Here is an 11,545-nt window from a genome sequence, read left to right on the forward strand (position 1 = left end):
GTATTATGAATAAAATCAGAGTAAAAGCCTAATTTATTAAAATATAAATTAGGAAAAGAACTCACATCTATCATAGGTTCAGCAATGCAAAGAAGGTCTGGATCCTTCTTTGAGATTAAATCTCTCAAGGCACGCCCTCCCACTGCCTTCTTCATCCCTCTGATGTTCCAGAAGGTGATCTTCATTAAATCACTTTTTGTTGCCAGCCTGACGGTCAGGCTTTGAAGTCTGCCCCATTGCCGTGGAATTTTTTTCTTTTCTTCTAGCTTCACCCTCTGCCCAGCAAATAGCATTGGCCAGAGCTTCAACTTCTTGGTGCTGAATAATCACTCTTCCATCCACAATCTGTGAAGAGGATACAACAAAAATAGTGTTCTCTGCGCCTTCCCATCCATGATCACGACCTCCTCTACCACCATAGGCCTGCTCGTGACCTTTGCGAGAACCATCATAAACAACCTTAGTCTTCCGCGGTCGTAAGGTTCGATGCATCTAGAACCTCTGCCCAGCACCCTACGTTCCCAAGGCGTCACCCTCATCACCAAGCTGAGTTTCTTCTTCACTGGATTCCTGAGATCCATCCGACCCATATTCTGAATTCACCGGGTTAGATCCATACCCACTTTCCCGACGTGGGTTATCCACCATAAATTGATTCTGAGTATCCCTATTCTGAACGTTAGTAATAGGAAGCACAACTTCCAAATTACCTTGGTCCACGTAGGTCGGGGTTCTATTCAAGCAGTCAACCAAATCTGCCCTTCCATTTTGATTAGTTCTATTAGAAGAAGTTTCCACAAAAGAGGGAGGGACAGGATTTCCTTCCAAACGAGGACTCCCAGCGTTGCTGGGGTTGCCGAGTTTTTCCACCACCGTCTCCTCCAGCCTACCATGGTAGTCGGCCAGCCGCCCTTCTTCCCTCATGGCTTCTTCTCTTCTCACATCTGCCTTCTTCACCCTGCACTCCATCGCTGAGTGACCCAACTTTTTGCAGAAATTGCAACGGCCGATGTCGTCTTCATAAGTAATTCTCTGTGTCAACCAGAAAAGCGTCTCCTTCTCTGACTGTCTCCTCTCTACTTGTATCTCCTCCACCCTGTCGCCCCCCAACTCCACCTCTACAAAGACACGAGCAAATTTCCCCATTGATCCAGCCAGTGTTCGTTTATCGATTGCAACAGGTCTACCTGAGGCTTTTGCCATAGAAAGCATAAAAATTTCATGCCAATACTCCATTGGCAGTTCAAGGTAGCGGATCCAGACCAGTTTGGTCTGGATGTGATCTTCATGTTTGTTAAATTCCGGCAGCCACCGTTGAAAGCGAATGACCCGCCCCTTCACCTTGATCTGTTCTCTTTTCCATATAGATGCCATGTCCCCTTCCAGTTCAAATCTGAACAGGATATAACCTTTTCCCAGTGGAGCAAGGTTGACCTTTCCTCTCAAATTCCAGGCTTTCTTTGGTTCGCCTCGCACATCATCCATTGATAAAAATCGAAAATTCACCCTTCCAATCAATGCATAAGTGAAGGATTGGAGCTTTTTCTCATATGCCTCCTGTGGTATTATCACTTTCGTGTGGGATCCTGCATGTATCGGCTCAGGCAAATCTTCGACATCCGGCAAGGTTCTACGTGCAACTGTAGCATAAGACTGCTTCTTACCTTCATTCTTGTTCTTTTCATTCCGACCATTGTTGTCTGCTAGAGTCGCCTCTTCCACAGGTAAAGCTGTCTCCCTCACCACCGAGTTAGCAACGAGAGATTCCATCGGATCAATCCTAGATGCAGATACCGGGGAATGGGGTCTCTGCGGCCTAAGATCAGGTTTCCAAAAATCAGTAATCCTTCGTTGTTTGCCCCGATCTGGTGGCCGGTCAACAGGAGGGTCGGAACCCCCACCCACCGCCACCTCAGAGCTTCTCTCTCCTAAATCCATTAATATGGTTCTTTCCAAGAATACCGATACAAAAATTTGTCTACAATCTTCGATTTTCAACGTGTCTATCTCTCTCTTAAAATTCAAAATTTTTTGAATTTTTTTCTTTTCTTCTCTTGGTTACCAAATATACATAATCTTTTTATTTTCTCACCATTTCATTTATTTTCTTCTCTTTTATTTTCTAGATTCTTTTTTCTTTTCTTGGCTACCAAACATAGCCTAAATGACTAATTGCTTAAGGCCATTTGTTTAAATACGTTGTAGATGGATTTTTAAAAAAATAAATAACATGGATAAAATATATTAAATACATTATTTATTCCACACATTGAGATACCAAACCTATTACAATCTATTTTGTATTAGTTATCAAACTATTTTTATTTCAAAACCACAAACTATTCTCTAGAATTAAGAAGAAAAAAAACTAGAAATTATGTCAAATACAACCTTAGGCTCTCTTTGGTATGATTTCTATTTGTATTTATTAATTATTTTTCAGAAATTGTTTGTGACAATAAATTATGGACCACAAATAGTATTATTTTGGTTACTATTTATAAAATAGATTATATAATGAGAAACTAGGTTTCAGTTTTCACCTTCAGCTTTGAGCTTTGAGTGAGAGATGATAGGATTTGGGGTTTTTTATTGAAAAATTATAACACATACTTAGGTTACCTGTTTATCATTGATTTTGAGTAGTTTAGCACATATGCTCATTTAAGGTAGAAAAAATCAACATAAATAATTTGTTACACAAATCACAAATAGCTTGAGAATAATTTGTGATTTGTGATTTATTCTAATTTATTATAAATAGAAATAAGGACTATAAATTATACCAAACACTTATAAAAATAGAAATAAGTCAAATAAAGACAAATATAAATCAAACCAAAGAGAGCATTAGTTTCCATACAAAGGATATAAATAGAAGGAAGACCAACATTCACTCTTTATTATTGAGCGAGGAATTCTTTAAGCCATATGGCTGACTTCTTTTGATATATTTTTAGGTCATCATTGAAGCCCACATAGTTGATACCAAAGCGGACTGTGTGGCCAACATTTCATTCAAAGTTATCCAGCAAAGGCCACACAAAGTATCCCTTCACACCTGCACCAGCACTGCCAAAAGAAAAGAAAAATAAATTAAAAATTCTTAAAAACTAATGAAATAAATAAATAAATTGTCTTTAAGATAAATGAATACAAATCACTCAAGGCGATCGGGAAATTTTTTTTTTAATTTTAATTTTGGGTGCAAAGAAAACCTTAAAAAAAAAAAAAAAAAGTTAAAACTAGACAAGTTTAACGTTAAGGATGGCCACCATATTACTTTTTATTTTTTATTCAATAAATCAGCAAAGAATACATTAAGCACCACCATATTACTAAATTTGCACCCAAACGTTTTTTGCCCTTTCCCCTTTTTCTTGTATCCATAGTTTCTTGTGCTTGTTTCACACACCCCGGAGTTCTTGCTTATCTGTCTTTATCTCTTAGAGTTTGTTTTTTTTTTTTTTTTTCCTTCCACCCCACCAAATTTTTTTTTTTTTCAATTCACAAAAAATTTAAAAAATAAAATAAAATCCCATGAATGTTTTCTCCAAGAACAATAACAATGCAATATATACTTACTCCATGGCACTCTTAAGGTAAACTAGATGATCCTCAAGGGATTTTACTCTCTGGTCATCATTGAGAGATTCATCCATCATCAATGAGCTATGTTCTGAAATCCCTGCAAGAAAATCCAATAAATTTTATAATTGTTTTAACATCAAATTAATTAAACACCCAATATGGCACTGAGTGTAATGAAATATAGATTAATGGTTTTACCATTCTCAGTAATGTAAACAATGGGGTCATTATATTTCTCCTTTATGTTAAATAGAAGATCTTTTATCCCTTGTGGATAGACAAAGAGCGAATTTGAACCGGTCTATATATTTAGTAGATGTTTATAGCGCCCCGGCCCCATTAATCTTGCACAATATTATCCTCTTTGGCCCATGGACCTCAGGGCTTTAAAACTCGTTGTGCCATGTTAAGGAGGCTAGAGGTTATTAACTAGCCCAGTAATCTCTCCCTAGGCGATGTAGCCCAGTAATCTCTCCATAGGCGATGTAGGACTAAAGTTTGCAGACCCTCACTGATCTCCCAAACCCCCTGATACTTGCTGTATTCTTGGTGGGGACATCTCATAGATCTCCCAGGCGGGTCTAGTACTTGCCGTATTCTTGGGTCGTCACACTTCCCCCCTTTCGGTACAAGTGTCTCCGCTGTGGCCCCACACATTGTCGGGGTCTGCTCTGATACCATTTATAACGTCTCGATCCCATTAACCTTGCACAATATTATTCTCTTTGGCCATGTGCTTCAAGGCTTTAAAACACATTGTGCCATGTTAAGGAGGCTAAAGGTTATTAACTAGCCCAGTAATCTCTCCCTAGGCAATGTAACCCAGTAATCTCTCCCTAGGCGATGTACGACTAAAGTTTGCAGACCCTCATTGATCTCCCAAACCCCCTAGTACTAGCTGTATTCTTGGTGGGGACACCTCACAGACCTCCCAGGTGGGTCTGGTACTTTCCGTATTCTTGGGTCGTCACACTTCCCCCCTTTCAGCATAAGTGTCTCCGCTGTGGCCCCATACATTGTCGGGGTCTGTTTTGATACCATTTATAATGCACCGATCCCATTAACCTTGCACAATATTATTCTCTTTGGCCCATGGGCCTCAAGGCTTTAAAACGCGTTGTGCCATGTTAAGGAGGCTAGAGGTTATTAACTATCCCAGTAATCTCTCCCTAGGAGATGTAGGACTAAAGTTAGCAGACTCTCGTCGATCTCCCAAACCCCCTGGTACTTGTCGTATTCTTGGTGGGGTCACCTCATCGATCTCCCAAGCTGGTCTGGTACTTACCATATTCTTGGGTCGTCACAATGTTAATACATATGATTGATATATACAAAGGTATTGCAATTAAACATGCATAGCATGAACTTTTTTTGAACTTCATGAGCCAACCCAAAACCCAAAAAAAATAGTTTGCCAAATGGTTAAGTAAAGATTTTAAAATCTAGTGGCTACAAGAACTAGGTAATGACGTCCAATCTAAAAGTCCGAGTTTCAGAGTGTAGAGGTAATTCCCAAGGTCATATGCCTAGTAATCACAAACTATCTAACTTATGTGGAACTAAAATCCCTCACATTCCTGGCCATAAAGGCACTCATTGTATCACTAGAATGCATGAACAATATAGGTACAATTGAAAAACATAAGGATGCATGAACATATATACATGGATGGATCCACATGGCTAAAAATGGTAGCCCGTTTAGCTAAGTTTTTTTAAGATAGACTGTTCCAATAACTTTTGCCTTCAGTATATTCTCAAACTACTCCTACAATTCATTTGATGATGGCGTATGGATGCAAAATTCATACCGGTAGACCAATCGGGACCACTGTCAGTTAAAACGGGAACAGCAAAAAAACAGAAACGTATGGTACGGGTTTTAAACAGATAAAAATGATGAATAGTACGGTAAAAAAAAAGAGAGCGGCAAACGGACGAAAACGAATGGTACGAGTATTAAACGTGTAGTTTTCAAAAAAGGGGTAATATACTCATGCAATTTGAGAGATTATTACCTGTATACATGCATCTAATGTTTCAAAAGCTCTGGGAGTCCCAAGATAAAATAGCCCAATGGGCTACAAGAAAATGAGATGTTGCTAGCTTTAGCTTCTCATTACTCAATGGGCTATAAGAAGATGAGATTTTTTTCCTATAGATAGTATGGAAGTTAAAAACCAAAAACCAAGTACCATATTGTCTTCACTCTTCACTTTTACTAATAGGTTTTTTTTTTTTTTTTTTTTTTAAATTAATTAATTAATTTTTTTAATAAAATTCCTATTTTACCCTTAAAAAATGGATATGCGTTTAAAACGCGTTTAAAACGGATTCTTTTGCCATTTCTGTTTTTTTTCCGTATTGTATAATAGCATATGGAAAAACGTGTTTTAAACGGCAAAAAAACGCAAATGCGTTTTAACTAACAGTGATCGGGACTCCTTCTAGGCGACCTGTTACATCATATAACAAAACCGAATTGTTGGTTGAGGGATTTGTCAGTATGAACTAAGTGTAGCAAGAACCAGATCCTCATCATAGATCGGTTGATCCGGTATGAGAAATAGACAGACCTTGCCCATTGCCGATAATTATTTGCTCAGGGCTAGAAAAAGGACTGGTAATTGCAAGATTGCTCATGTCTGCAGTAATGTGATGGTTAGATCCAGAGTCAAGTAACCAAGAACAAGGAGGAGTTGTAGTGGCAGAGTAAGTGATACCAAGAAAAGCATGATTAAAACGTTGAGGACAGTGAGATGAAAGGTGAGTATCATGCCCACAGATCTGGCAATTTGAGTGCTGATGCGGAGTAAAGTGTGTAGGACGAGTACCTTGTGGTGGAGATCCAAGAATCGACTCCTGAGAATTGTTGTTCGACTTACCAGCAGAATCAGAACCATATCGTTGACGAGAACCTTGATTATAGTCAACATATGGTTGGCGAGAGCCTAGATTTTGATCGGAGTGGTGACGACGATTACCGCGATATCGAGGAGAGTAACGATTGTACGAAGCACGACGAGAACCTTGAGAAAAGTGTGAACGAGAGTCTTGTGGTGTAGCAGCAACATTTACAGTTGAGACAGAACCGGAAGTATCATCAGAAGTAGATTTTAGAAAACTCTCATGGCTAAGAAGGAGATCCGTGAGTTCAATGAAGGTAACAAATTCAGATCCAAGCAAATAGAAGTCGCAAAATCCCGAAAATCCGGACCAAGACCTCTAAGTGTAGCAAGAACCAGATCCTCATCACAGATCAGTTGATCAATTGTAGCCAAAGTGTCCGCCACAGATCTGATAGCAAGAAGATAGTCAGCAACTGAATTTGTACCTTTTTGGAGCCGCCAGAGACGATCTTTAAGATCCATGATCCTCGTTCGAGAGAATGGGGCAAACACTCAAGCAAGAATACTCCAGGCTTCTTGAGAAGTACCAGCACTCACAACATGTGATAAGGCATTCTCAGAGAGAGAAGAGATGATCCAAGAAAGTATTAACTGATCTTGTCGATCCCAGAGGGAAGCTACCACAAGAGCAGAGTTGACAGCTTCTGTATTTGTAGAAGTAGAAGCAGGAACCACTGGACGAAGAAAAGAATCGTCCACATACCCTAAAAGACTGTAGCCTTTGAGAAGAGGGAGAAATTGAGCTCTCTAGAGTAGGTAGTTACTAGAAAAGAGTTTTAGAGGAAGATACGAAGCAACGTTGGGAGAAAGAACAGAGAGAGATGCAGAAATTTCTTCAGAAACAGAGGAAAAATTGGAAGATGCCATGAACGGAGAGAAAGAAGCTCAGAGGAGCAATTCAATGCTCTGATACCATGAAGATATTTCAAGATATTTGATATTATTGATAACCAGAATATATATATATATATATATATAGTACAGTAACAGAGACACCAAACACATAAATAATTACAACTGAACACGTGTCATAACTAACTCCTATCTCTAGCAGAAACCATATTGATACTAAATCCCCGTGCTATTGTGTGGATGGACCCTCTAGCTCCCTTATGATTTGGGAACCTACTTTGTTGAAGGCACTCAAAATAATAGTTTCCAAATCTTAATTAAGATTCAATTAAAAACCCTTAAAGAAGTAGAAATATATTAGGTTGTTGAGCCAAATGATTTGGATTTAATTAGACAAAACATAATTAAATTAGGAGTTCTGTTTGAACTTACTAGACATGTTGTAGCAACCATCAGTGACATAACTACCTATATGAGAGGAAGGGGCTTCAGTAACATAGTTTGCAGTATAATAGTTTAATCCAAGGAAGTCATATGACCCTGCCAACATGGCAGATTCTTCAGGTGAAATGTTTGGCAGCGGCTTCCTCACAAGATGTTTCATACTTTCCAGATAGTCTCCAAAGTTTATTGGATCCATAAACCTAATAAAAGAAAAGCAAAAAATAAAAAATATAGTGTGGAAATTAATTGATTAATTATGTTCTTAACATTTTTCAATTCAATCACAAACTAATAAATACTCACCATCCAAATGCGAAATCAGAAGCTCTTGCAGCAGCTTCAATGTCGGCTTGATCATTTGATAAAGGAACCATAAGTTCACTATTCAATGTAATTCCAATCTTGCCTCCTTGGGATACCTATAAACATTTCATTAGCATGTAAATGCAATTTATCAGTCCCAAGTACCATCAAATACTGTACCAACACAAGCAATATTTCGATAGTTGATCAGGTTCTCGCATGAGAACCATTCTCGTATAGTCTAATCCACACAGATGGAATCCACCTTAGAGTTTGTCTTTAGATGGATTCTATATGTGAGGATCAGATCGTTTTTCAATATTTCAGGAGTTTGGATTAGGTCTTTGTAAAGACACCAACTCAAGATGGACATTCTAGGTTGCAACTTTTTACACCAAACAAGAGAGAGGCCCAAGGGACTTTAGGATTGTGGATCCTAATATCTTCCCAAGTAGACTTAGAGGAAAAGGAGCCATTCGGCGTGCATTTCCAAAAACAAAGGTCCTTGCAATCATACTGAGGAATTTTAATGTTTCTAACCACATTAAAAATATCTAACAAAGTAGAAGACTGAACCTGAGGCAGAGTCCACTAATGATTGTCAATAAGGCTAGCGATCTTCCCCACAGAAGGCCAATTAGCAATCTTGTATGTATTCACAAGGTCATGGATAGAGGACTCACCAATCCATTTATTAGGCCAAAAATTTATCTTTTCCCCATTTCCCACCACCTACCACTCATTTGAAGAGATGAAACTCCACATTTTTCTGATGCCAGGCCATATATAAGATGATTTACACCCAGGTCTAACGGAGTCGTCCCCCTTTAAAATCTCGCCCTCATGAACTTGAATTCCAGCGAGTCATCATGTTTGATTCTCCAAGCCATACTGCTAAGCAAGGATTTATTAAGGTCTCTAAGGCTTCTCAGCCCCAAACCGCTTCCTCCTTGGGCCTACAACACATCTCTCATTTGACAGAGATTTTTTTAAATAATCTATTTTACCAGTGCAGATAAAATTCCTCATCTACCACTCCATAATATTGATAAGAGAAGAGTGTCACCAATAAACTGTGAAGCTATAATTGGGCATACCAAGAATAATGGATCGCACAAGCTCCACTCGCCCAGCCATGGATAGAAGCTTTCATTTCCATCCTACTAGACTGTCTTTGACTTTGTCCAAGATTGGAAGCAAAGCCTCATTTTTCACTATTCCTTTGAATATTTTCTCTAATGATTCACATTTTAAGGCTAAAATGTGCTTCCCCACGCCCTCCGTTTGGTCGGCATTGTAATGTCTCAAATATCTAATTGCCGTTATTGAAACATTAAAATAAATTTTCTAGTTTCTACCAAAAAAATAAAATAATATAAAATAAATTTTCTTGTACCATCCTTAAAAGTTTTCATAATTCCATGTAACCCCCAAAAATGAAAATAAGAGCTCATATATCCATCACTTTAATCAGAAAATTTCTAATAAATACATTTCATTAGAATTAAATTGCTAAATGATGATGTCAGCAGTCACATATTATCTAAATAGCCAAACTACTCTGATGGGTATGTAAACTTACACTTATACCCTTGACCTCAATTAATAAAATAAGATAACATCTTCCACCTGCGAAGTGAAGTAGCTTCAACAACCCCTAAACCGCTACTCTGAATATCTCTGCTCCAATTACGTGTGTAGACAATAGGAAGAGGAGGAGGAAGAAGAAAGCAGCTGCGGACGAAAAAGATTCAACCATCTCTGCTCCGATTCCGCAGGTGAAGTAGCAAAAGCTTTTTTGAGTTCTGCTGCTTCACGGCTGCTACGGAGTCTCCGGGGCTGTTCAAAGTGAACCGACGGAACCAAGGTTTCTTCGCAATCCAAAAAGCTTGGAGGCAGGTAATCGTGAAAAAAATTTATAATTTTAAGAATTTCTCACTACGACAATCCGTTTATGGAATATTTTGTGGTAGAATGTCTTCAAATTTGGTACAAGCGACGTTCTCTGCAATCAATCTGCTACAAGCGACGTTCTCTGCGGCTACTTGATCAAGTCCTTCTTTATACTCCGAAGCTGATTTTGATTATTCCAGTAGAACTAAGTTAGTTGTTGTGCACTTATTGAGATTACCAAGAAACAGACGAGAAAATTGCTAAAAGATTAGATGCGCACTTTTTTTTCAAGATTATCTTTTTGTTTCTTGGGGTCCTGGTTGAGAGACTGAGCAAGTAAATTGGGTTTCTCAGATTTTTTTTTTTTTTTTTTTTTTTTTTTTTTTTCTTGGATTTTGGAGAATTGGTTTAATCCACCGCTGCTATACCTTATCTTTCCCTTAATTTAATCTCCATCCTCGGTCTAACAATTCAAGCCATGCCAGAACGCTGCCGGAACACTGCTTCAGCCACGTCGGAACGCTGCCGGATGCTGCTGGAACGCTGCTTTAGCCACGCTGGAAAACAGCCTTCAGAAGAGTGCATCATCATGAGGCCGGAGAGAGGAGCGACGAGGGCGGCGATGAACAAAGGATGAGAGAAGGGAGAAAGAAGAAGAGACGAGCAGAAATTCGTCGCTTTACGATTCAGATTGAAACTCCAATATTCCCATCACAATTCCCATCAGGGCTCTTTCGTTTTCTTCTCCACATAAGCGAGCAGTGTTCATTGGGTTTCAGAGTTTCGGATCGTTTTCTTCTTCACATGAGCGAGCAACGTTCATAGGGTTTCAGGGTTTTGGATGTCTTTAGCGTTCTTAGTGTTTCAGATGTTTTGGGATCATCCAATTCTCCCCACTGCAAATTTTAATTAGTTGGATTGGATTTCCGAATTCAGATGGGTGAAGGGTTTTGTGCTACTGCAGTGACGAAAACTTTCACCTATTCTTTATTTTGATTTCCCTTCTGTTTTCCCTCATTCTCACAGAAGATTTGGTCCAGAAAGTGAGGAAGATGCAGTTTATCTGGGTAATCAACGCCATGTTGGCTAAGAACAAATTAAAAACCCACACATTAAAACTAACTAATTGTGAACTGCGGCAACTGCCTGAGCAACTAAGCATGATTCATCAACTCTACAAATTGTACAACAATATCCTCTGCTTCATATTTAACTCACTGCACTGAACTTGTTGTCATCAACATAGTGTCCCATTAGTACAATGAAAATGATCATTAAAGTAATAAATTGCAGTTCCCAAATGTGAGAGGTACCTGCAAGTCTGTTATTACTTCAATGGTTCACTGTTAACTGAAATCGCAAATGGTTAATCTCTAAATCCAACCATGCCTCAATATTTATGGGTTTTCCTTTTTTCCAATGCATATACGAAATTCCGCGTAAAAGCTAAATAAAACTAAGGCTATGATGCATAAGTGCAGCTACACTTCAAACAGAGTTTCAGTCTCCCCACCAATTTTTCTCTCGCAACTGATTTTTTTTTTTTTTTTTGG

General features: G+C 38.6%; 1 protein-coding gene and 1 long non-coding RNA gene across 2 annotated transcripts; one reads left to right on the forward strand and one right to left on the reverse strand.

Annotated features, from left to right (window-relative positions):
* Positions 1 to 513: 513 nt before the first annotated feature.
* LOC122073569 lies at positions 514 to 1,938 on the reverse strand. Its single transcript, XM_042638166.1, has one exon. The coding sequence runs from the start codon at positions 1,936 to 1,938 to the stop codon at positions 514 to 516; it is 1,425 nt and encodes a 474-aa protein (XP_042494100.1).
* A 7,798-nt stretch (positions 1,939 to 9,736) lies between these two features.
* Positions 9,737 to 11,017, forward strand: LOC122076982. The gene is made up of 2 exons (XR_006139673.1): positions 9,737 to 9,998; positions 10,478 to 11,017. It is a non-coding gene; the product is annotated as an uncharacterized LOC122076982 (long non-coding RNA).
* Positions 11,018 to 11,545: the final 528 nt, after the last annotated feature.

This window comes from Macadamia integrifolia, chromosome 1, assembly GCF_013358625.1.
Source record: "Macadamia integrifolia cultivar HAES 741 chromosome 1, SCU_Mint_v3, whole genome shotgun sequence".
Taxonomy (NCBI): Eukaryota; Viridiplantae; Streptophyta; class Magnoliopsida; order Proteales; family Proteaceae; genus Macadamia; species Macadamia integrifolia.